Here is a 27,577-nt window from a genome sequence, read left to right on the forward strand (position 1 = left end):
TAGTAAATCTGTCCATTTTAAACATTTTATAACCAAGTACTTAATAAGGGCTCAAACTTCAATTTTAGCATTTTTCAGTGAAAAATTGTTTGCTTTATTCAATCGCCATAAACAAGAAACTAAACACACATGTCTGAAAATTTGCTGCATGTCATATAAATGAGCATACTTGACAAATACCATATTATTTGATCATAATATTGTCAATTCTCTCTGTAAGACTCTGGCAAGACTAATGATCTGTTTTCACTGAGTTATTCTTTCCTTATGATACAGCATTGGTATATTCTTGCATAAATTCCAAATCATATTCACATATTTTAATGAATTATAGCTATGATTAAATGAGATGGACTTGCTTTATTTGAAATGAACTTGCTTTATGCACCTACGGCTAAATATAAAATTTTTATTGCATTCCTCATTTATTATTGCTTGTCCAATAATTTTGTAATTTTATTTTTGGCTGTGAATCACAGTACCGTAACTCGTTTTAGAGCAATGTGACCATGCTAAACAACTTGGAATGGTTTTAAATGGCAAAATTACATAAAATTTGCATATTTATACCCTTCAAAATTATTCATTTTATTATTTCATATGTTTTACATTTCATATTTTCTATTGATTACAATGAAAGATAAAATTAGTATTTTTTTAAATTCAAAGCTAGATTATGGGGTTATAATATTGGGTGAAACTTATGTTTCTTATTATTATTCTCTTCTTACGCTATATTTGATTAACATAGATTGGAGTTAAATAAAAGTACATTTGATTCCTTAATTTAATATTCTGAATGTTTCACCATTGCATTAATTGTACCTACTTAAAATACTTACTCTGTTTTGTAGAAATATTAGAAATGAAGATATGTTATGGAGTTGAACATGAATTACTATTAAACTTTGATGTATGTCTAAGAAGTTAGTCAAGATGTTAAGACTAATTTTTTTCTGTTTCAAAAGTCTTTTCTTTTTCTTGAGTTAAAATTTTTTAACCTTGCCGCTGGATATACAAAAATTAGGTTCACTAGTAAGTTTAAAGCAAAGATTAATGCTTGGCTTCTCATTTCTTAGATGAAATAGACATGTGTTGAAGTAATGTAGGTGGTTGTATTTTTTTCTTGACTTCTTTTTAGTACTTTTTCTTTTTTACAGTATTTTTATTTTTTTTGTTGATTTGGAAGTAATATGTAGTGTATTTCTAAGATATAGAAATTTTACCATAGGTAAAATTTTCCAAGATACAAAACTTATTGTACAGAATAAATGGACCATGATTCATCAAGCTCATATTGAAGCAATTGACTGTATTCTCAGAGACTTTAGGTCATGTGATAAGTTGATAGAAGGCATAACTTTCATTGTGATAAGTTGATAGAAGGCATAACTTTCATCTTTGGTGGAGATTTTCAGAAAAATTTTTCATTGCTGGCAAAGCTGCGATGGGGATGCTAGTACTATTATATAAACAGAAAGAATGTTTTTTTTTTGTTCAGGATAAGTAAAAATCTACTAGATCAATCGCAACCAAATTTTTGCCCATATTTCTTGGTATAACTGAGAAGGTATTTATATATGTATATTTAGCCTCAAAAAAATACATGCATGTAGTGTAGTAGTGGAGATTTACCAGTTGAAGCACAAATTTTCATGAATTGAATTATAGAACTGTTAACTGTGAGTCTCTATCACTGTGACCTTTCTTTCTTTTTCTGTTTAGCCTCCAGAACCACCGTATGATATTACTTCAGAGGATGAATTACTTGAGTTTGAACTGAATGATTTAAGTCAATCAAATTAATAATATTACAAAAATAATAGAATTAAATTTATGTAAAATAAAATATTAAATAAATTAAAAAAATTCTGTTTAACAGTAAAGGGCTTCTTATGGGAATCTGCATGCTAAAGCGGTGACATATGCGAGCACCTCATTGGAGGTTAGACTGCTAACTACCATCAACTGTTACTACATGGCGCAGCATGTCTCTGGGCCCCTGTTTTGGGAACAGCAATGGAGTGCTGTTATAATACCTCTAAACAATAGTCCAATTTTCAAACAGGACATTTGTTAGTAAGTTGAAGGCTAACTTTGAATGTATAAGGTACTCTCTCAACCAAACAGATTACGATTATTTGGAAATGTTATCTAAAAATGAAAAAATTATTCAAATGAAAAGTTATTTATTAAAACATGTAAATATAAAAAATCTGTTACGGTTCTTCACTTCTCATTTGGGTTGCTAGGTGCAAAATTCTCATGCTTCTTTCTTATAGTGTGCCGCTCTCAAGATATTTTTCAGCAGAAATGTTTTCAGTAGAGGTCTTATTAAAATTGAAGACAACATGTTGTAACTCATAATTAATGCCAAATAAAAACTACTGAAGATAAATTGATGAAAATCTGTGTACATGTTCTTCTTATGGTGTTGATTTTTTTTCTCTTCTTACGGGGTAACTGCACGCTAAGAAAGAATTTTTGGAAATTCTTAGTTTCAAGGGGTAAAATGGAATAACAATACTATTTTTTTAATTTCTCGTTAACAAATGAAAATATCAGCTTGATATTTTGTGTGTTCATGTGAACATCTAAAAACCAATTTCTAGATTTTTTGAAATTCTGAGTTTCAAGAGTTAAAATGGACTTTTGAAATTTGATTTGAAACCCTGCTATTTTTTTTAATTTCTCAGTTACAAATGATGAAATCAACCTGATTTGGTGAGTGTAATCTTCCATGTAAATAAACCATTTCTAGATTTTTTAAATTCGACCTTGAAAAGGAGTGAAAAAAGGAAGAAAAAATGTTGAACAATGATTGTAAATCTACCCAATTCCCACTAAAATAAACGAGATATTCAGTAGATTTGGGCTTGCAAATACTCTTCAGATAAATATTTAAATAAACTATTTTTGATTTTTTTAGAATTCTGATTTTTTAAAGTGTACAAAGTCATATGGCACTGTGGCTCAACCAACACAGCCACTGCCACCGTTACTGTGTATGTGACTGGTTGCACCTGCCTCCGATTGCTTTAATAAAAACATAAAATAAAAAGATTGACTGCTACGGGAAACAAAAGTAATCATATAGTGCAGGCAAAGCTGCGATGGGGAGCTAGTATTATATAAGTGCATTAACACTTACAAGTTTTTATAATAAATAATAATAACACATACAACTTCATTAATAGTGCTGTACATTGTGGATGAAAAGAACAAAAAATTTAATTTTTTTTTTAAAGCTCCCTCATTTTCTTAAAGTAAAGATTGCGGTGTTCTGGTGATACACAGATATAATATTTACCATTAGTTTACATGTTTACAGGCTAGTTAAGTTGTTTTTGTAGAACAGTAAATCACACTCCATTCATATATTTTTTTTGGGTGTTATTTATTAGTTATGTTTAACTTTACTTGTGCAGAAGTTTCAATGTTACAATTATTTTCGGTTTAGATGATTAGTTCACCATATACACTTTAAGACTGTGTGCGAATATGGAATGAAAATTTTTGAAAATGAATGGTGCATTTGAAAATGTCCTTGACTAGGGGACCTTCATGTTGAAAGTCTGACATTACCACTTTGCTGCAAAAGTCTGTATGGAGTTTGGTTTCTAATTTCTTGTTTTAGTTTTAGTTGATACTTATAAATTATGATTAATTTGAATTAATTCTCTAAGGCCTTATAATATCCTACTAGGAACAAAATGCTTTAACCTCTATGTAGAGGTTAGTAAAAATAAATAATTATTGTTTGACTTATTACTAGGGGAGAATGGATTTATTTGATATTTCAATATGATTTCAGACTAATAATTTAAAATTTATCAAGTACAGGATTTGTATTATTTTCTAAAACATTATTGCTGTTAGCAAGATTTTTTCAGAATATAAAGAGATCTAAGGCTAAAGTGTTATGTGATATAAGAAAATATTACAATCTTTCAGAGAAAGAAATTTATAAAATATCTCCTTCAGGAATATAAATTCTAATAAAACAATTTTTTTTAATGACAGAAGAATCAAAAGTCATCTTTAAGTATAGTTGTAAATTTCATAAATATATTATGAACTGCAGTAAGTCATATACATCAATCTTGTCCAATTCTGCAGCAGGTGGAAAACTATTGCCATCATGTATTGCTTACAAGTCTATGAATATTTACTAGTTATAAGTAAAGGATGGATTTAATAACAAAAAAAAAACAAATCAAGCTGGTTTGGTTCTCAGTGTTTTGAAATTACAGCACAAAAAATTGCTCTGCCTTATTGTAAGCAAATAGAGGGAAGAAAAATTCTAACTGGAGAAAATTTATAATCACATCTATTTATCTGCTGAATGAAAATATTTAATTGAAAACAGTATGCCCTCTGTTTTTCTACTTTGAAACTCCACTCATATTACACAGCCATTGGATATTACCTTTTCTTAAACCTCTTGAAATGGTATAGAAAAGATACTTGTAAACAGGATCCTAGGAGAAATTAGCGGAGTGTTTGGAAGAGATGTTTCCCTTGGTTACTGAAACAATTTTTGGACTAAATAAAACATGAGGTCTTCCGAAAAATATAGCAACAATCTTTGGCAAATGTCCCATTTAATCAAGGAAAATTTTAAACATGTTACCCAACAATGATAGTCAAGGCTGTGTCGATTCTTTTAAACCCGATTTTTTTGCTCGAAGCATCTTTGTCTAGATATATTGTCATCATCAATCAAATCAGGAGAGCAGCAAATAATAAAATAATTGTGGAAATGGCAAGGAGTACTATGTTACTTTAGAGAAATTAGATGAGAGAATGATTGCAGATCATCTTGTTTCTTTTAATAGTACAGTTAATGAAAGTCAAAACAATTAATCCAGAATCTAAAGATTTCTAGAATTGAGCTAGAAATTCTTTATCAAGTAAGCTCTCAAATATTGAGAATGACTAGTGACCATCTGTTAGTGTGTAATTAACTACAAAAAATTACTTTAAAATAAAAGAATGAGATTTAATCTAAGTTTAGGTTAAGTAAAGTAATCAGGTCATCTTTATTTTAATTGTATATATATATATATAAAATTTTACTTTGGCTTCTGTTTTTTTTATCTTATAGAAAACTACAGATGGATCAGTTAAAGTAGGTTTTACTTTTTATTTAAACAAATTGTTGAATAGTGTCAGTCACATAAAGTAACAGCAAACATTTGATTTTAACAAGAGAATTAGAATTAGATTTTTTAAATTTTAGATTATTCTCACTAATGAACATAATAACAAAACTAATATAACATAAGACTAATGCATACAAGTCTAAGGAAAATAAAAATATTTTTAAGTATAAAATCTTTAATGAAAAACTACCTACTTTTGTATACACTTATCTACATTGCTCATTGCTTTGAAACCAAGTATTGCAAAAACTACAACACTTGCATAAATGGCAGTAAGTGCATTTGTGATGGAGACAAGTATAACATCTCTCACACAGTTGTTCTTTGGAGGATTGTAACTGCCAAATGCTATTAATGATCCAAATGCTAAACCAAATGAATAAAACACCTGTGTTGCTGCATCCAACCAAACATTTGGATTTAATAATTTTTCAACCTAGAACATAAAAATATTAAGTTGGTAATATATTTACAGTATTGTGAGCAATATTTATATAAATATAAATATTAACTGTAAAATAAGAAATATAAAAAATAAAAATTAAATATTAAATGGAACTTCTACATGTAATAAATAATTCATTAAACCTAACAAGAACTAAATAATATTGATCCTAATATAGTGCTAAATTAAAACATTTTATCCAGTTTTAGGTAAATAAATTTTCCATTTTTCATATATTTACAATGTGCTGGTGTTGTATTCAAAAAAATTTTATTCTGTAGTTTAAAGTTTCAGAAAAAGAAGCATTAAAAATATTCTTAAACAAATAAAAACGTTTCCAAGTGCCGTCTTGGAAAGATAGAGTATGCAAGTTTAATACATTTGGAAGCATAGTTTTCAGGCAGGTTGGAAGGGGAATTTTAGATGTGGGTCAGGAACTGAACTGTTGCAGTGTCAGATTGTAAGGATATTATATTGTAATATCATGATTGTAATAATGTTAAAAATTAGGCAGGTAAATTTAAAAATGAAGAGATTTTTAAACTGAATAAAGGGAAAAATAGAATAGAGAAAAGCCAGAACCTTTTAAAGCATGAATTAAGTTGATGGGCCTTGTCTTAAGACATCCAGGTCAAGTTAATTTGGTAAAAGAGGATTAGTAAAAACTATAGAGAAGACTAAGGTTTAAATATATAAAACAGATAATTAAGGTTGAATTAAATAAGTTGAGGTTAAAAGGTTAGCACAGGAAAGAAAGGAATGACGAATAGTATCAAACCAATGTTCTGACTAATAACCCAAAAAATATTACAATAAAACATGATTACTTTCTGGATGTTCTCAAATAAATGTGTAATTATTATATAATACAGCTGTAAATATGTTAAAATGCAGTTGGAAAGTGATTTTTGTTTACTGTTGTACTGTTAAAAAGATAAACAGTAACTTGAACTGGACTTTGGATTAAATAATTCATTTTGACAGTAATGCTGAATGAATTGGATACTATTTTGTGGCCAAAATGTCACCAGTTTCTGATTAAATCTTTTTAATCAGAAATCTTTTTAATGCATGAAATAGTCATATATACACTTGTTATAATCAGATTAAAGATAGTTATAAATAACACAGCTTATTTTAAAAAATATACCTTTTTTATGGTTTAATTCACCATACAAACTTGAAACATGCGTATAGGTAATGAAATTTTTGAAAACATGTCAAGCCTTAGTGGGATTGATTCAAGAACTCTCTGTTAACAGATATAAACCCTAACAACCCATAATAAAGTTTGGAAAATGTAATTAAAACCAAGCATTTACTCACATTAGAACAGTCAAACTTACTTCTCATCAAACCAAATTAAAAAAAAATCCATACCTGATCAATGAATAATGTAAGCAGTACTAATTAGAATTATGTTATATATTTTTTATCTTATTACCTTTGGTGTGTACATGTGAACTAAGCCAGCACTTGCTCCTTTTAATGTAATACCTCGTATGAAGAATATTGTAAGAACAATATATGGAAACATTGAAGTAAAATATACAACCTACAAAACAAATAAAATAAAAATATGAGTCCTTTATAGATTACAGTGATGTTCCATCTTACATATTAGTATGCTGTTTTTTTATCTGTTAATAAAAAATAATACAGTAAGTGTTTATAATACATTCAGGCTCCAGGCTCAGATTTGGCATACATGTTATAGAAGTTTGCGGCAGGGCTGAGAAGATGATAAGATTGATTGCAGTCTACTTCCAAACACTGGCGGGCCAATGCAGCAACAGAGGAGACTACTTGCCGGGATGGCATACTCCACCCTGCTGTTTGGTGTGGAACTGTGGGCAGGTGCAGTTAGGTTTGCCAGATATCGAGGCAAACTGGAGGCGTTGCGCAGGAGGTGCTACCTCAGGATAATATTAGCATACCGAGCAGTTTCTGAAGAGGCTGCAGAAGTTTTAGCGGGACACCTCCCAATCGACCTTACAATATCGTTGCGGAGGAGACTGACGGAACAGGGGTCTTTACCACCTGTGGATAAAAAACGGCTAGACAATGTCATAGAAGAGCTAATGGACGAATGGCAGGAGCGATAGGACCGGCCTACGAAGGGACGGTAGACGCGCCGTCTCATCGGGGACGACAGGGATTGGTATAGGAGACCACATGGCTTGCTGGGTTACAGTCTCACAGCAGTTTTTGGTGGGCCATGGCGGATTTAGGGCATACCTGCTCCGATTCAGTCCAGACCACACCAACCTCTGTCAGGAGTGTGGAGAGGAGGAGAGTCCTCTGCTCGTCTACTTCAGACGTCCACGTTTCAGGAAAGAGCGAAAGCAGTTATCAGATACCCTGGGCTGTGAAAAGATGTTCCAGCCAGAAGACACTCGGCGAATATTAATGAGCGGAGAGGAAGAGTGGACTGCGGTGAATCGATATGCTAGTAAGGTGACAGACAAGCTTCATCTATGGGAGGTTTTCCGGCAGAGAAGAAGACGTCGGAGGTGCCGGACTGGTGAGGCCTACGGCTGAGTGCGTGCAGGAGTCGCCTTGGCTTGGTGAGGCCGTGACACTCCGTTCCCGGTACCTTTATCACTGAAGCAACGGCTGATGCCTGTTATGGGTATGTGAGTTGAGTACATGTTTTGTTAGGCGTGTGTGAATGTGTGTGTGCGTGGCAAGTCATGTGTGGTTGACGGACGCCTCTGTCAAGACTGCCTTTCATGCTTGGTGTTTCTCTCTCACGTGAGTTCTTTGGGATGTCTGTGTTTGTGTGTTGGCTTGGTCTGTATCCGGTGTGTGGGCATGTATTCGAGGAGGTCATGTGCCTGTTGGGAATGTTTGTACTTCGTTGGTAACTGTGTTCGATATCCTTTTGTGATGTGCTGTGTTTTATTATGCGTGCGATGGTATGGTTTTGATGTTTCCTTGTGATGACCAATTTTGTGTGTGTGTGGGCGTTAACCATCCCTGAAGTAATGTTCTACTAGTTGTTCCAAGGGGGAGGGTTGCTAGGGGTGGAGGTTTAGTCGATAATGCGCAGGTATACATATGCGCTTAATAAAATCCTGCAGAACCTGTTAGCGAGCCCGACACTGTTCAGGCACCCATAAATGGGGTTCCCCAACTCTTAAAAAAAAAGTTATAGAAGTATAATTTTGATGTTTTAGTTGAATGGATGGATACTTTTGAAATAATATGAGTTTATATACATATTTATCGATTTAAATTGTTAAAGTATAAAAGTTATGAATTAAAAACACATGAAGTTTAAAAGGATACGACGTATTCTTGCAGTCTTGTTGGCCGCCTACATTCCCTTTCTGATAGTCTCAAATAGGTTGTTGCTGCACTCCGGATTGCTCTTGAGGTTCCTCACGGCCTCGGGAGGCTCCGGGTGGAGCTCCTCTGGGGGACCTCTTCTTGGTTCGTTATATGTGCTTAATGACGGAGCAAATGTCATTGTTTTCTTTGGTTTTAAATCGATAGAGACGAATAGTAATTGATCAATGTGTCTCTTCAGGGAATATCTGTCGCCGTCGAGTTTAACAATGTAGTGAAGTTTTTCCAAGCTTCTGGTCTACAGTTCCGAGTCTCCACATTGGTTTCTCAGTGGAGGGGTACCACCTTGCTTGTACTCGATCTACCACGCTTAGTTGACGTGCTCTGGGAATGATGTTGGAAGGCGATGGTGTACATGGTGGTGAAGATGGTTTTAGAAGGTCTAATTTAATACTTAATCTTCGTTTTAGGTATACTTCTGATGGAAATTTACTGGATGAGAAAGGTGTAGATCTGTATTGCATTAAGATTTCTTGGATTTTTCTTTGAATGGGTAGTTAAGATAAAGTTCTTGCCTGTAATATTTGCTTGAAAGTCTGTACATTGCGTTCGTCGAGCCCGTTGGCAGCGGGAAGACCCAGTGCTATAAACTTTTGATGTATGCCGTAGTTGGAACAGAATTTTGTAAAGTTTCACATTTGAAAATCGTTGCATTGTCAAAGACCAGTATTCTTGGTAAGCCGTGAGTTGAAAATAAATCTTGAAGGTATTGAATGGTTGAATCTGTTGGTGCATTCTTGGAGTAACGGACTTCCAATCATTGGGACTTTGCAGCGACCTATATAGAGAAATGATGATCTTGAAACGATCTACCGTAATCCATGCGAATACTTTCAAAATTTTCTGAGGGTTCATCCCAGTGATGGATAGGAGCTTATGAAAGGTTTTTCTTTATTCGTTCACAGTCTTGACAAGTTCTGACAAGATTTCATATGTCTTCATCTAGATCTTGCCAGTAAACGTATTGTCTGGACAAACGTTTCATCTTTACAATTCCCACGTGAGTGTGATGGATTTCTGTGAGAACTATCAGATGCATTGAAGTTAGTACAACTACTTGTTGCCCTTAAAGGATTATGCCATTTTGAAGGTAATACTCAGAATTATAATTTTCACCATTCAAAAGGTCTAATTTCAGTTTGATAAGTGTCATCACGTGAAGGTTCTTCAGCGAGTTTTGTAATTTAATATTTTGTTGGAAATATTATAGATTACTTCATTAGAAATTAGAGATACTTCTTCTTCTACATACTATTCAATTTGAGAAATATTTTTTTGAATAGGAGATCGGGAAAGAAAATCAGCATAGACATCTTCTGGTGGTTTATGTCGGATTTGATATTTAAAGTTTATGAGCCAAGTTGCGTTGCGTAGAAGTCTTGCGGATGTCATATGTGAAAGTATTCCCGATATCCCTGTTGGAAGAGCGTCGTAGTTCACTGTCAGTGGAAGGTTTGGAATGAATGAGTTGAGTGCACGATCGCTTGCGATTTCGTTTTTCAGTTGTATAAATACCGCTTCACATTTTGAGGACCAGTGAAATTTGTGATTTTTCCGGAGTACTAATCTCAATGGATAAGTAAGTGTCGAGGTATTTGGTATAAACTTCGCATAATCGGTAACCATTCTTAAGAATTTCTTTACATCTTGATTTTCTGGTCTAGTTGCGTTTATAATGGCCGTGACCTTAGTCGGGTCTTTGGAAAATTTTCCTTGTTCAATTACACAGCCTAGGTATTGAACTTTAGTTTTGAAAAATTCACACTTTTCTTTGTTGAGGTGTAGATCGAACTGTTCTAATTTATCGAAGCAATCCTTCAGGTTTTTGTAGCATTCTTCTCGTGTTTTTGCATGAACTACTACTATATCGTCAAAGAATGTTGTTACCCCTCTGAGTCTTCCTAAGACTTTGTCCATGACGAGATGAAAATCATTTGGTTCAGTTTTGATTCCAAATGAGAGGCGATTGAAGGCATAACATCCTTTATGAATTAACAATCGTTTGAATGTTAGCACTTTCCTCGTTGACTGGTACTTGAAGATATGCTTCAACTTCATCTAAGAAGCAATAATATAAAGAATCGTCGAATAATATAAAAAAGGTTGTTGATTTTTGGTATAGGGTAGTGCACATCTTGTAGTTGGCGGTTCACCCCTACTTTTTAATCAACACACAGACGTTACGGTACCATCGTGCTTGGGGATCACGACTAGTGGAAATGCCCAGTCACTTTCTTGGAATTTTAAGATAATGCCTTGGCTTTTAATTGTTCTACCTTTATTCTGAGAGCATGAGGAACTACACATACTTTCACATACACTACAAATCATTCATCTCATCCTCTGAAGCAATACCGATGGTCCCGGAGGTTAAAAAAAACACCTTTCTCAACACACTTTCTTAAAACACTAGGTTGGTCTACTGGTGAACTTGTCATCGCTAATCAGGTGAATTCGAAGTCGGGAGTTCTAAGGTTCAAATTCTAGTAAAGACAGTTATTTTTATTCGGATTTGAATACTCGATCGCGGTTACCGCAGTTCTTTGATGTTTTTTTTTTGTTTTAACCTCCGGGACTATCGTTAGGTATTGCTTCAGAGAATGAGATGAACAATTTGTAGCGTATGTTAAAATGGCGTGCCTGACCGGGATTCGAACCCGGGACCTCCGGATGAAAGGCCGAGAGGCTGCCACTAGCGCCACGGAGGCGACTTGAGACTATACAAAACTACACTTCATTCATACAAATCTCCTTATTCATGCTCTGAAGTGATACCTTACGGTGGTTCCGGAGGCTAAACAGAAAAAGAAAAATCCTTTCATAAGAAAGTTATCGAATCTTTCTTTATACTGTTGAAAATTCTCTTTATCTGTAAACTTTTTCAAAAGTACTTCCATTATGTTAAATTGTTTGTTGAGGATTTTGATTAGTTTTCAATTGTAACATTGTTTAAAAGTTTTTTTGTTGCATTTGCAAAACTGAGTAAATTGTTCAGCATTAATTTCGAGATTATGACGTTTTGTTGATATTAATAAAATTCGAAATACTTATACACTTAAAAAAAAATCTTAAAATACAGCATTACAATTATGAATTAGATTTAAAAAAAATATATAGTAAATTTGTTGAGAAGTTTGAACATGTAAACAAACCAGTGAGATGCCAATATATTTGTACAAAAAGTCTTTATTTTCTCTTCTTCACCATTATTATGTCTATTTAAATAAACACACGTGTCTTCAAATTACAGAACAGTGTTTATTAATTAACATAATAAACAATTATAAAAATTAACATTGAAAACTGTCATCTTAAACTCCAATTCTACATCGATCGTCTACATACACCGATATATCGAATGTTGTATTACAATCTGCCATAGCATGAATTTGATATCAAAATGAATTGCTGGCCAAGAAACCACATATAGCATTTTTTACATAGTTTACCAGTCATTGTAAATTTACAACTAAGCCATGAAAGTAACTTTTACAAAAAATAATTATTCACGTTTAATATACGAGTCTATATTTAATCAAAGACAGGAACAAATTATTTTTAATTTATTACAAGAAATGAGAAATGGGAATTATTGAAAAAGTATTTCTTAAGTTTTAAATATAGATTATTTTTTACCTTGAACTTCTGAAATTAAAAATTGCTGAATTCCAGTCAGATAGACGGATTCCTTTTACAATTAGCAAAAACATAATTGCGGCATATTTTTTAATAATGACTGATGGAAAATATCAAATAAATGACTGAATCATGCCCCCATTAATTTGAAGAGATCTTTAATCCTTGTTTCTTGTTTAATACTTCACTGTTCAGAATTTTTTATTTTCTTATACATTATATATCAATATTAATATTATGAACATTAATTATCAATATATCATGGCAGTAATTAATAGTGTTAAATATAGATAAAGACAACAAGAACATTTACCTTGCCAGAAGACTGAATTCCTTTCATAACAATAAAGAATACAACAGTCCAAGCAAGTAAAAGACAAAGAACTATCCACCATTTTAAGCCACCACTTTCTTCCATTGATGGTGAAACATCAAGTGTAGTTCTATACCAGAAGTAGGCAGTTTCAGAACTTTTCTCACATTCTGGAACTTGGGATCCATTACTTAATCGTGGACAACTTGCCCAAGGTAAAGGGTACTAGAACAAAAAAAAAGGAAAAATATTATTTAAGCAAAAACATTAATTAAAACATTTTGAAATTCATATTTTGTTTATGTTTTATTTATTGGTGTATCTGTACTTTTCTTGACACTTAATTTATGTTCAATTAACAACATTACTATCATCAATATCATAATTTAAAATCATTAACTAGTACAAAATGTGACATTTTAAAATAAAATGTCTTAAAATCTTTTCTGCGCAAACAACCTATCAGTTTTAAACATTCACATACATTTTTTAAAATGAAAAATTTCGCTAGTGTTTTGTTTATTTACTTTTATATCTAAAACTTAAATAAAATAAATGAAAGATTTCCACTTGAAACCTAACCTCTCAGTTGAAAAGTACTCAAAAAATGAAATGAAAAAATAATAAAAACAAAATAAAACACAAGACATTCAGACAGGAGTTAAATTAAAAAATATCTTCTGAAAAACTAGGCAGATTGTAAATTAAATATGAAAATTACTGTAAGATGGCTAGTGATTTCAGCTGATGATAAATTATTATATCACAAAATTATAAAAAAAAGCAGAATTACAGTAACCTGAGAAGGAATGTAAAGGACTTCCATCTGTAAAAGAAGTTTAAACCTAAATAAATGAACAAAATTCCATAATTACATTAATTGCTTCCCAAATTATTCCTAATAAATCATCAAAATTCATGCTTTATCTTTGCCAGTTTGAATCTGTGTCAGAGCAGAAGATAATATTGTCAGTTAGGTAAAATGTGCTGAACAGATTGGAACATTACTGGATAACATAGAAAATTCATGTATTCACCTGGTGATCCTTAAATGCAACAGCAAATGGTGACCTCCCAAGAGATAAAAATGTTGATATTATAAACAATACTCTGTTTTTTTGCCAGAGTTTACTGACTCAAAAATTGATCCATTCCCTTTACCAATCTGCTTTCTGCTGAATTTTTTCTGAATAAATAAATATTGAACTCACCAAAATAGTTGATAAAAATTTCTAGAACTTAAATTATTCATTTCAGTCAGTTATTTATTGCTTGAAATTGCTACATGGCTACGCCTGGCAAAATTAGACTGTCACAATGTTAAGAAATAGAGATATGCATATAATGTCAGAATCAAGATTAAAGATATCATTTTATAAAAATGCTTTTAATGCTACTGAATCACAATAAGCAAACACATGGAGCTAATGCTACAGTGAGAAAATCCTACAGGTCTTAGAAATGGTGATACCTGAATGAGAAATACAATGTGTTTGATAAACATCATTAGGCAATATTATAAGTTCATTCATCAACTATATGATAATAAATACGATATAAATCCAATAAAAATGTGCAGTAGCATGCAAATTAATATGACACAAGTAATTTTTTGTTTATTTCTATGTTTTGGCTACACTGCTTCACCACACCCATTCTTTGGGTTGTCTGTGTAATGTGAGGTTATTGTTCTTTGAGTATTTAGCATTTATGTAACATTTTCATGTTACATAAATAGTGTTTTGTAAAAATGTATTTCAGTTTTTATTGCAAAATCATATTTTCCGTACTTTTTGTTCTGTATGTCTTGAATATATAATAATGGTCATAATCTAAAAAAGTGTTTGAAAATTGTTTCTCTTTCTGAACATACCAGTATGACACAACAAAAAATAGCTTCTGAGTGTGGTGCTAAAAATAGCTTCTGGACTGGGACAGCGAATGCTATTTTAGAACAATTTAAAGAAATTAGTTCCTTTTTACCTCAAAGGAAAGACAAATGTAGCCGTAAAAGAAAAACTACTCCAACACAGGATCGATTATTAGAGATAAAAAGTAAACTTCATCCAAACTTATCTACTGTAGACTTAATTGAGGATTAGCAGCCAGTGGAACAGATTTACACATGAGAACTGACTTCTTGCAGCTGGATGGAAAGCTTGTTGGCCAAAAAGCAGCTTGTTTAACAATGTTGTACATTTAGCAATGTACAAAAGAGGTTTCTTATGGACCAAATAAGACTGGAAAAATGTTTTCTGATAAGTTACATTTTTATGTTCAGCAACAAAGAGTTCCATACAATAGAAAAGCATCATATGAAAATACATCACTGGCTAATATCTAACAATCAGTCAAACATCCCCAGAAAAAATGTTTTGAGGTTGTTTAATATTTGAAGGCCTTTGTTCATTACTTCCATTAGATGGTATATTGAAAAGTGATTGTTATGTCAATATTCTGAAGGAAAGGTTTGTGATACAATTTTGAAACATTTTCCCACAAGGAGTGTTCCATCAAGATTTAGCGCCATGTAATACTGCCAAAAAAGCAGAAAATTTTTTCTAAGAATGAAACACTAAAGTGCTCCTGTGGCCAGACAACTTTTCTAGGTTTAAACCCAACTGAAAATCTTTGGCATTAGTCAAAAAACGACTCTCAAAATGCATTGCACCACAAAAATTGACTTCATTAAAACAATAATAATGGTATGGTTTCATGATGAAGGACTTAGAAAATGTGTAGTGCACTTGTTGAATCAATGCCAAATCGTGTAAGTGATCAAAAATAAAGGAGAATGATTAATTACTAGATATTCACAAATTGTACACATATGACTTTTTTCTAAATAGTTAACTTTTTATTAAATACCATCTGTGTTCGGATTAATTTGCACACTACTGTATTACTTATATTCATCATTGTAGATTTTCATGTCTGGATTTGTCTCAAACAAAAAATTAATAGATCTTTATGAGACAACTAGAACCTCTTAAAATAAAATATGAAAGTATAAATGAAATTATATTTTCTGAAGTAACTGTCTTGGATGACTGATATCTTAATTTAATTTAAGTTGAACTGTTGTAACTACCATCACAACATTTCTACACTTTATTTGTTTTTCTACACTTTTGTATTTAAGATAGAAATCAAATTTTAAAGAACACTTTCTTGTCCTGAATAAAAGTGCATTTATTTATGAACAGTAACTCAATTAGAGATCATAACCTGAGATAAGATTGGCATGCAATATTAAAACAACAGAACTAATGGCTTCACTGAATAACTTTTTTACTAATAATTATTTCCATATCATTTACAACACAACTAACTTACAATAATGAAACAATAAAGAAAAAAAAGAAATCATCTGAAGCCAAAAATCTTATATATTCACGTAAACCTATCTGATGGTTTGCATCATACGTTAACAGAATTGCCATGATCTTTCATACTTCAACATTCCCCCTCAATTCTGAAAACTCAAGGTAGTATATTTAAAAAATTTGCTTATATAACATTCAAATTTGTAATATACATTAACATACTAGACATTAATTAATTTTGTTTTCAATTACTACAAGTTTTACTCTTAAAAATACATTTTTGTTGGGATAGTGCTTTTGTCATTTTATTTGCAATTTGCTAATCAGTTGATATATAATGAAAAGATATTTTTTCACTTGTCTATTGCCTCAAAAAATGATATTTTACATCAATATGATCTGAATGTTTTGTCTCTAAAATTGAAACTATCATTTATACATGACTGATTATTATCTTTAGATACATTTACTGTACCTAATGGTGTTTTAAATAAATAATTTTCTATTAAATGTTTAATGAAAAACCTTTGTGTTTCACATTCTGTTTTTGCACATGATATTGTTACATTTGATATGTTTCTTAGTCTTCCAAAATATAGTAATTTTTTTAATTTTTACAATAAATCCATTTATGCTTTTTTATCCTTTTTATCATTTGCAAAATCAGTATCAACATAAGTACTTAAATTAAAAGCATTTAATTTTTTCTAATATTAAAAAATGTTTTTTAATGTTAATATTTTTAAATATTTCATATTTCTGAAATTTTTGTTTATAATTTATTATGCTTCATATATCTAACTATATTTCGAATGTTACCAATATGTAAAAGTATAAAAATTTTGAAATTGATTAAAATAAGTTACAAAAAAACAGACTTAACACCCAACATAATTTCTGCCCCAATTATCAAACTATATTTTAGCTATAACATTAACTGACTTCAAGCTACAAGTACATTAACTTGTATTCAGATGTGTATAATGTCAATTACTTTTTTCTTTAATGTTTTTTGTTTTACATTCCTTGATTTTGTAACTTCTTTTCTCACAAAACAGTTACTGCAGAAATTTCTTACCATTTTAGAGATAACAGTTCCCTATTGTAATAATTGAAATCATTATTATACATTCTTTTGGAATTAGCATTTTATTCTTATCTCACTTGCTTCAATTTCTTGATTATTACTTCCTGACAAATTCCAGGTATTGTGGAACTGTTAGGTTGTAATGTGTTCAATTTACTAACTTGCCAGTATCCAAAATAATTCATAATCTTAATATTATAGACAATAAAAATATTCAAACTGATTAATTTTTTAACAGCTTTTCCTAAAGTAATCACTACTGATTTCTTTAATTTTACTTTTCAACAATCTTTTTTTTAATCTAATTGTGTTAATATAATATTCAACTTAAACATTTTATCTTATCATTTGACTCAACAGACTATTTTTTGTAGACTGAAATCAACCATAACTTAATCAAGTGCAAAAGAAACTGGTTATGTTATAATTCAGTGTTGGATCAGTGTTATCACCAAAGAACCATGTAAAATCATATAGTGGAATTCATAATATTTTTCCTGAACATCTGCTTTGAAAAACATAAAATTTATTTCCTTAATTAATACAATAAGGAATAGTATTATTAACTTGTACAATAATTGAAACAAATTAATGGCATTAACTTGCCACCATCCAATTGGAGTAATTATTAACACATTGACTCTTAGATCTGGTGTTTTCAGGTTCAGTTGAAGGAAGAGTGGCCTTTTTCACTTATCATTTCATCCAGTTCATGTCGTCTACCTCATTATATTGTTTTTATTAAAACAAGTCTGAGATTTTAATAATAATAAAAGAGATTAACCTTGTATAATAATTTAATAATATTATCTACATAATATGTAATATTTATATATTTCACTAAGTATTAGTGAAATAATAATTTTCTGAACAAATAGATTAAAAAATTAAACCAGAAGATTTAATTATTTTCATGCTATCTTGTACTTTTGTGTAAACGAGATGAAGACCCTGCTTACACAGAAGCCCATCTACACTGGTCGGTGTATCACAAAATGGTCTAACAGCCAAGAGTGGGCACTGGTTAGTAAAGTAAATAAGTACTTCTGAATAGTAATGGGACATGAATATACTGATTTATTAACAATAAAAATTAATTAACTTGTAAAGTCATAGCAGTTTTTAAACTGAGTCCCTTATTAGAATGTAAAGTACATTCTTTAAGTACGTATCTGTTGTAATTAAAAATTTTACAATGAAAATTTTCTAACAGACCTGGAGGTAATATAAATGTACAAGACAATGTTTTATCATTTTTTACTGATTAACAAAACTTGATTTAAACAGAAAGTGAAGAGTAGCATTCTGGGTATTCCACTCCAATCTAATATACCTTGCCTCATAATTTTATAAACACCATACCACCAAATAACCTAAAATTACTGGTTACAGAATTTAAAATTTATCCTGGCAAGTATTGACAAATTATAGTTAGTTTACAGTTTAAGTTAGCTGCATTAAGACATAGTCATTCTTAAAAATATTTACAATTTATGAAAACTGTATAAACTTCTACAATACACTTCATAGGTTCTATTCATTGTCTTTATAGTATGTATACATATTTTTTGTTCAAAGTCTGTAGTAAATAAACCCAATTCATTTACTGTCTACAATTGCGTTGTAGATCCTCTCACTATTATTTATCTAGTAAATTAGGTAAATTATTACAATTCCATGAGGCTTTCAGTAATATCAATTAGAACTTCTTTTTAAAATTTAAAAAATGTTTACCATTAGCACAGTGACTCTTGATTTAGTAGAATAACCTAACTAATGTGCTATATGATGAATTGTTAGATATTACTATTTTTAAATCTTTAAGTTTTAGAAGTGTTTTTAAGAATAGAACATGCAAAATTCCCATTTTAAGTGTGTATTGGGAGTTTATGTTTGCAATGATGTAATGGTTAGAAACAAATTTAGAAAATAATTCTAACTCTGCATTGTGCAATTACTTTGGATAAAAGTGATAAAGTATATTACAGATATAAGTGATATAAGAAATAAGTGATGAATTCTTACAAAACTGATATAAGAATTCTACCCAGATTACTTGTATACTCTGGATGTAAAAGCAGCTTATAATTTATAAATAACTTATAAATTATAAAACTGAATATAACTTTGGATAAGTTTTCCTAACTTATAGAGACATAAACTGTGGAAGCACTGGCCTTAATTGGAATATTTCCATGAAACTGCTCATTTGTTTACCAATCTTATTTTCAAGTAAAGCGATAAAATGGGATGTAATCTTATTTCCACACAAATTTACCAAATTTTCCTGCTAGAGTATGTAAAGGTAATACAAAAACTATAACATAAAACATTCCTTATCAATATGTCAATTGTTAATAAGAAAGTCACATAAAAACATTATAACTATTTATTACACTCTCTTTTAGTGAGCATTTCTTTACACAGCACTATTTTACTAGCCATTTATTTTCAATTCCCAATTATTTTTATTGTATGACACCTAATCATTCAATTCCTGGGAAGCTAATAATAATAAATAACTTCTGCATAGCTTATGCTTATAGATCATGCATCTATATCACTATTCCTTCACATCCTTGTATTATAATAATGCTTACTTTCAATAACATGAATATGTTATACTAATGCTTGTATTTAAAATGTATTATACATTTTCTAATACAAGCATTTTTAATACAGTCTAATTTATTATTTCTTACTCCAGTGAATGTTTGGTTTTTTTATTAGGTCTTCTGAATTATTTAGTTCATTAAGTTTTGTGCTTGAATAAATGACTGACTTTCTTTTTATGCGACATACTCAATATATCTCGATAACTTTTTTGTTTTCAATACACTGTTTCTTGATATATACTAACTTTTAATTTAATATATACACTTAAAGATATATGTAAATTCAATGAACTGACAAATAAAAATGGCTATTATATATTAATAAATTAAATTTGTATTGTCATAATATGCTCTTTTATTTTATCCTGCATTTTAACTATAGCCTAGACTTAATAGATAAATATTTATCTACCAGTGTTTTAATATAATGTATGTTTTAAATATAGAATTTAGTATTTATTGTAATAAGTAAAGAGCAAAAAATTTTAATTCATTTTGACTTGTCAATGAAATGCCAGTTCATCAACATTAAAAAACTCATTGCGCTTCTTGTATGTATTTTTTTTTACTTATTACTTTTTTCTTTTTTTGTTTTACTTATTAATTTCTTCTTTTTCATTTTTTCTTAATATTGTAAATTTTATTGTTTTTGAATTCAATTACCTGCAACTTAAGATAAAGTTGCATACTTTCCTGTACCTTAGATGTTAATATTAGCATATGATTTTGTTCATTAGAGAATATTTTTATTTTAATGTTTATACAATTACACATGTGTATATAATGTTAATAAAAATTATTTCGTAAATGTTTAGAAATATTTAGTCTTAGTTTAGGTAGAAATAACAAAATAACATTTGTTTATTTGAAATAACTAAACTATAGTGAAATTCAATGATAAGTGCAAAAGCAAGCAGTTCATTAAGCACAAGATTTATTAGTGCTTATACTTACAAAACGAAGTTCACACACACAAATATGTATATATATATATACACATACATGTGCACACACACACACACACACACACACACACACACACACACACACACACACACACACACACACCACCACCACCACCACCACCACCTACATAAAAATTTCAGATGATTAAAGATGCTCAGATTTCATATGAGTGTGTGTATGTGTATACACACACATATGAAATCTGAAACAGAAACAATATGAAATAACAGAGGTAAGTAGATAGTCTCTCTAGTAAATGTAACATGTAAATGTAATGGTTTTTTTTATATTTTATTTAAATAAATTAGAATTATATGATGATTTGTTTTATATATATTTAATTGTGTAAATCTTTTGAAACTACTTTAATGTTCTGTTCTCAAATAATGTATGCTAGTCTCCCTACTGTCATGAAATTGTTGATGCTAATTCTATAACTGTTTGCAAAATCATCAAGTATGATATAAAATATCATTTTCCTTTCAATTCAAATACTTCTACTTGTAAAAATAATGACATTTATTAGTAAAAGATAAGCCAGCAGCTAACCAGCATGGCAAAAGAATGAATAGGACTTTCTAAGAGTCAGTTATAAAAAAATTACAGAAAGTGAAACTTGGAAATCTATTTTTTTCAAATTTATTTTCTCTTTCTGATTCAGATATTTTTCTACTGAGAGAGGAGTGATACAATGAAATTACTAAGGATTATTACAAATATTTAGTAAACTGTGACCTATTATCTATTTTATTATTATCTTTTTGTAAGGGGAGAGAGGAGGCAATCTATATATAAAAAATTAGTGTTTTTGGGAGGGGAATTTACAAGCATTGACTGCTAAGGTCATTAGCCCTTTATCCAAACAATAAAAAAATTCTTCTCCTCCCTGATAAAATCATAACCAAACTAGTCAGAAGACTAGTATTGTCAAACATATCATCCAAAAATAGACTTATTATAGAATATTGAAAACCCTAAAAGAACACAAGATGGCAAGAGTGTACAGGGAAAACACACAATAGATTTCTAATGAAATGTTTTCAGATCAATCAAAACAGCTGCAATGTCATGTAATTATTAAACAAACTGATCCTTCATTTAAATTCTTCAAAAGTTCATTTAACTATTTATATTCTTAATTCCTATCACCTATCACCTAGGTTTACCTTTAGGCCATGCTTTTTTTGCTTCTGTTTCCATCTTCATGAAGGTCTCAATGTCTCAAATTCCAAGGTTTTTGAGACCTCGGAGATAGAATCCTCTGATCGTCTGCAGTAAATCACAGAGGATGTTTGCTGCTGATGTCAGCTCAGATGGTACAGTCAGCAATGTATGAGAGTCGAGGCTTGGAGCACTCCCAGTTATAGTGAATGGGATGGCTGAAATGCTCATTCCCTTACTTAAAAGCCTCTGTGCTTTAAGGAGCTCTGTTACTGGTCATTCAATATCCTCTTTTTCTAATGTTTTAATCTCTTCTTTGCTGGTTCCCGGAGTGGGTATTATCTCTATTTTAACTTTTATCATCAGTGTGTTATGTTCAGACTTGTTCTGTGGTTTAACTTCACTTCCTTTACCTTTTGATTGTTTAAAGGCTCATTCCTAGGTTGTGCAACAATCCTTGACTTGGATACATCTGTTTTCTTTTGCGTTGGTTTTGGGTTACTTTTCTATATGGTCAACTCTTCAATTTTTCTTGATGATACGTTCAACCATACAAGCCATACAAGGGCTGGTACCAGTTGAGAGACTACAAATACTGGCTTAAAGGATGCTGCAAGAGCTGCAGCAACCTGTATATATGACATCAATCCTTGGCATTCTGCTGAGCATAGTTTTCGTAGCTTCATAGTAGCTGACTTTGTATAATCTTAATCTCTTGAAGAGCCACTTCTTGCTTATAGATAGTGCAATTCCAGGATCTCACCTAATGGTGCCCATGACAACTGACACACACAGGTGGATCCCTAATCATACATAGATCTATTTATTTGTACATTGAACCATGGTGTGTCCAAATCTCTGACATTCAAAGCACTGCAATGGAGTCGGGATAAACGGTCGTATGTCTACAATGAAATCCAGCCTTTATTTTCTCTGAATACTTCAGCTTGTTGAAGGGAGGTCAAAATGTGCGACAGGGTATAAGTTTGTTGCATTGTGTGTTCAATAATTGACAACATACTCGATTGAATTAATATTCAATTGTTAATGACCGTGAATTCAATTCATGAGCTTCTTGTTCATGAATTTCCTTGACAATTTCCTCCTCCGTGAAAAGCAAGTTCAGAAAATCCCTGCACACGACCAATTCTTTTGAGATGATTAATGTTTCATACGGTAAAACCTAAATGTCCATGATTCCCATTTTCTTGGCTTTCAGTAGGCATAGTGATTGTAAATTGTTAACTCTTTCTACAAAACATCCAATACTAGTCTATCTTGTTTCCTTTAGAGGCCCTCCTGCAACTTCATTCATGTCAAGATATCATGAAAGGGCTAGTCTTTGAGAAATCCCCTTCCTTCCTCTTGATCCCTAAATATTTTGGAATTGATCCGCTGCTCTTTGCTTGAAACTTAGTTCGATTTTCCTTACTGTATCAGCAAACTACACTCTTCCTTCATTTCGCTTGCGAAGACAATGGCTTGCTAGGACATGGGTTTTTATGTGGACGCTCTGCCACGGAACGTGTGGAAGTAATAATTTTCACGTGTGAAGTTTCGTCAGTTAATATGTCACAAGATGAGAGCGGAAAGGCAGTTGGGCATGTTCCAGGTCATCGATCTTGCGTGGGTTCCCCTAGTCAGCCGCCTTCCACAGATATAACTTGGGCCGGGGAGTCAGGTACTGCCTGACCCGCTACACCGATATCCAGGGCTTGTACCTAGCACTAAGGGTTCCGATACCCTCATTCACGGGACAATTCCTTCCAAGGGCCGAAGTGATTGGCTCACGCTGAACGACTTCAGCAGAGCAAGCTCACATCAGCCCACCCTCAACCCGGTTTCTACTATCGGGAGGAGAGATGAGCACTCCCCGTCCGCACTTTGCCCAGCGTCAGCGATAAACAGATCACGGTCATGCCTCCCGCCCCGCTGCAAACAGCGAAAACGGGAAGCACAACCCCTACCAGCTCAGGACCGCCATTTCCGTATACAGTGGAGCACCTGAGCAAAACCATTGTCTCGTTAGCCGACATAAGTGGAAGAACCGAAATACCATATCGTTGTCCATCCCGGATGTACGTAGATGTAATTGCACGGAGGTGCGGTTGGGTTTTGTGTGGGGTATTATTATTAATGATGAATAAAAATTAATTTAAGTTTAATGACAAAGTTATTTAATCAGTATTTAATCTATAAATATTAGATCAAAAAGAAACAATAATATGAATAGCAGAAAGAAAAAGCAAAGAGAGATTGAGAGTAAGTGAGAGAGAAGGATTTCAATATGAACAAGTATCAATTTATAAATTTGAATAATATACAGTCTCAGACGTACCGGGAAAGAATAAAAAAATAATAGTACTAGTACACTTTTGATAGGGAAGGCCTGCAACAATTAGGAAACGCCAGTCTATTCAATGAATGAGGATGTTGCAATGTGTTTTATTGACAAAGGATGTAGTAAACAAAATAATTATTTACCTTAGTGTAATTAACCACATAACTTTAATAAATGTTTTATCAAATAATAATATAGAAAGTAAAAAAAAAAAATATTTAAACAAAATTAACATGTTAAAATAATACTGATATTAAGAAATTGATTCTATATATAGGCCAAGTAATCTGATGTTAGTGGTGTAGTGATTTCTGAATGATACTGGTAGCTTTGTTGTGATATCTTTCACAATGCGTTACAGTTTACAAAAGAATTTTTAATGAATGTGAATCTTAATGGGCTTCTCCATTCTGTTAAAAGAACAAATAAGAGTTCAAAAAAAGATTGTAAAATATTTTGTAAAATTACCTAAAAACCAAGACAGAGATTATCTTACTTTCCTCATTGTTATTTTTGTTTTAGATTAACAAAAAAGGATTTAATATTTATTTTGGTTATAGTTACAGTTAACTAAAAAATTAATTTTTAAGAAATTTTTTATCAAACTTGAATTTTTGTATTAGAAAATTGTTATTTAATTAAATTTGATAGGATACGCTTTACTTTCGATCTATCAAAATAGATTCATGAACCCTCTCACGATATCAAGCAATTTCAAATCAATCCAACCCCCATTTCTCCAGGATCTTCTTTTTTTCAAACTTAATTATGCCAATATAAAAAATTGGACTATTTGTAACTGGAAATAACATCACTATTTGAAGGTCATTTAGTAAACTCTCAGTAAGTTTTAGCTACCATAGAAATTCTATGAAGATAATTTTAATTAAAAGAAATGTACCAATATTTTATTTCAAGTTCTGAAGTTCAAGAGATATGTTGATAAGTTGCAGGGGCTTTGAATGATTTTATAACAATTTGTCCATGGATTTATTATTAAATTAGTAGAAGAGACTAAAGTAGCTTTACTAAAAGATTATAGTTTTTAGGAAATAATTGAAGAAATTCTTCTAAAGATTAAATAGTTTGTAACTGAAAGATTACATTTTTTCAAGAGTGATGAATAAATGATCATATAAATAAATGTTATCTGTTTATGGGACAAATTTTTGCATTTAAAAATAAAAGTGTTTAACTACCATAAATGTTTTATTTAACGAATAGTAAATGTATGCATACAGGTATAATTTATAATTCTTTATGACCTTTTTTAATTTGTATTTTTTTATTTATTTTTTCTATTTTGTATTTTTTTATATATATATTTTCTTATTTTTTTTAAAAATATTTGTAATTGATAATGTATTTTAGTTTTACTTACCTGAAATGAATTAAATAAGTAGTAGAAACACCATGTTATTATAACATTATAGTAAAGAGCAACAAAGAATGTAACTGTACATGATGCTATCCCCAGCCCACCGAGCCAAGGATGTATTGTGTTCCATACTCCAAGAGAACCTAATCTCATCTTCTGACCAATACCCAGTTCAATTAAGAATAAGGGTATACCTTCTAGAATCAACATTATCAGAAATGGTATCAGGAACGCACCTGAAAAAAGAAGTTAGACTAAAGTTATTTGTTAGAATACAGGTACAAAGGACAATTACAATATCAGATAAAATTTGGCATCCCAGAGAGATAAAATACTTTTTTGATTTTAATTATAAATTAACAGTAGTCCATTGTAAATAGATCTGCAGATAAACATTTCTATTATAAATTCAATATAATATTGAAAATAGGTGAATTCAGTAGAATAAATTTGATATAAACATGTTGAACTAGTTATATATTTCTTAATCTATGATATTTCTTTGCAATATCACATTTTACCAGGCATTCCAATTATGATTTATAAAATTAGTTCCCATTCTGCGCATAGAGATTAGTTAGCTGAAAAACTTGTGAATCTACTTTAATTTGAATTTAAAGATTCCTTAAGACAATCTCAATAATAAAATTACATAAGAAAGTTTTTAATAACATACAACATAGATTTTACATAAATCAAGTATCAACTTCATTAATACAAATGTATTTAAATCAGTTGAAGTGAAACAAAATGCCAACTAAAACTGTATGATTATTGTTCAACAAGATACTGGTGTTGTCTAGTTTATCCAAAGGTTAAGTCCCACCTCTGCCAGACAGTCATACAGCCAGCAAAATTATATCTGCGCTATACTGGTCTATGTTTATTCACTTGCAAATGAACCATATCGTTAGACATTGTAAAGAGCCTAACGAACAAAGATTGAGCGTTAGATACCACATGTAGTAAAAATAAATAACAAACATAATATATTTGTAATAATATTAAAGTATAACATTTGCTTCTTACAAGAAAAAATACACGAGTATTTATATATTTTTTTGTTACATAATACTAACAAAAATTTGAATGCTTATAACTTCTAGAAATTAGATTTTAAAAATGATTAAATATATAATAGACTATAATAATATGTGTTATATTTTACATTCACATAATTGATAGATCGAAACAACTAATGTGATTTCAGAGGGACTATAAAGTTCAGAGGGAGTATACCTAAGTTGATAACAAAATTCAAATAAAAAAGATTTGACAAAAATTTAGATCACAGTCTTACATATTACAAAAACTAAAAAAGTTTACCCATTCACCCAGAATACCACAAATTTTGTTCTTTACCCCACATAACATACATAATCAAGGAGAATATGAGGAACAATTTCACGATATTTGAATAAGTATACGTGACTGACATTGTAAAAATCCTACAACACACTAATGTGCAAAACCTTTCCAAGGTCATCTTCCAATTACCACATTTCCAATTGCAAATGTCAGTATCGTAAGAATTCATATGCTGACTTAGTCAGACATAATGAAATAATAAAAAATTATTATTTTATTAATAAAAACTGTAGATTATTATATAATTAAGTGAATGATCTTCTACGACTTGAAATCTTCTAACAAAAAGTGAATTATGCAGTCAGTATGGTGAATAATTCATTTTGGTTTGAGTTGCAGTTACTTTGTACATAGTTGACATTAATCTGACTATTTAAGTAAATTATATGGATTCTGTCATTACCACATATACTTACCTACATTTT

General features: G+C 30.8%; 1 protein-coding gene across 1 annotated transcript in view; it reads right to left on the reverse strand.

The window, feature by feature from the left end:
• The window catches only part of LOC142321740 (sodium-dependent neutral amino acid transporter B(0)AT3), a 187,815-nt gene that overhangs the window by 76,862 nt on the left and 83,376 nt on the right, over window positions 1–27,577 (reverse strand). Inside the window, exons 3-6 of the mRNA XM_075360081.1 lie at window positions 25,788–26,020; window positions 12,911–13,135; window positions 7,055–7,165; window positions 5,360–5,601 (exon numbers count right to left, since the gene is read on the reverse strand). Of these exons, the coding sequence (XP_075216196.1) occupies window positions 5,360–5,601; window positions 7,055–7,165; window positions 12,911–13,135; window positions 25,788–26,020 (811 nt within the window). The remainder of the gene's footprint in view (window positions 1–5,359; window positions 5,602–7,054; window positions 7,166–12,910; window positions 13,136–25,787; window positions 26,021–27,577) is intronic.

This window comes from Lycorma delicatula, chromosome 1, assembly GCF_047948215.1.
Source record: "Lycorma delicatula isolate Av1 chromosome 1, ASM4794821v1, whole genome shotgun sequence".
Lineage (NCBI taxonomy): Eukaryota > Metazoa > Arthropoda > Insecta > Hemiptera > Fulgoridae > Lycorma > Lycorma delicatula.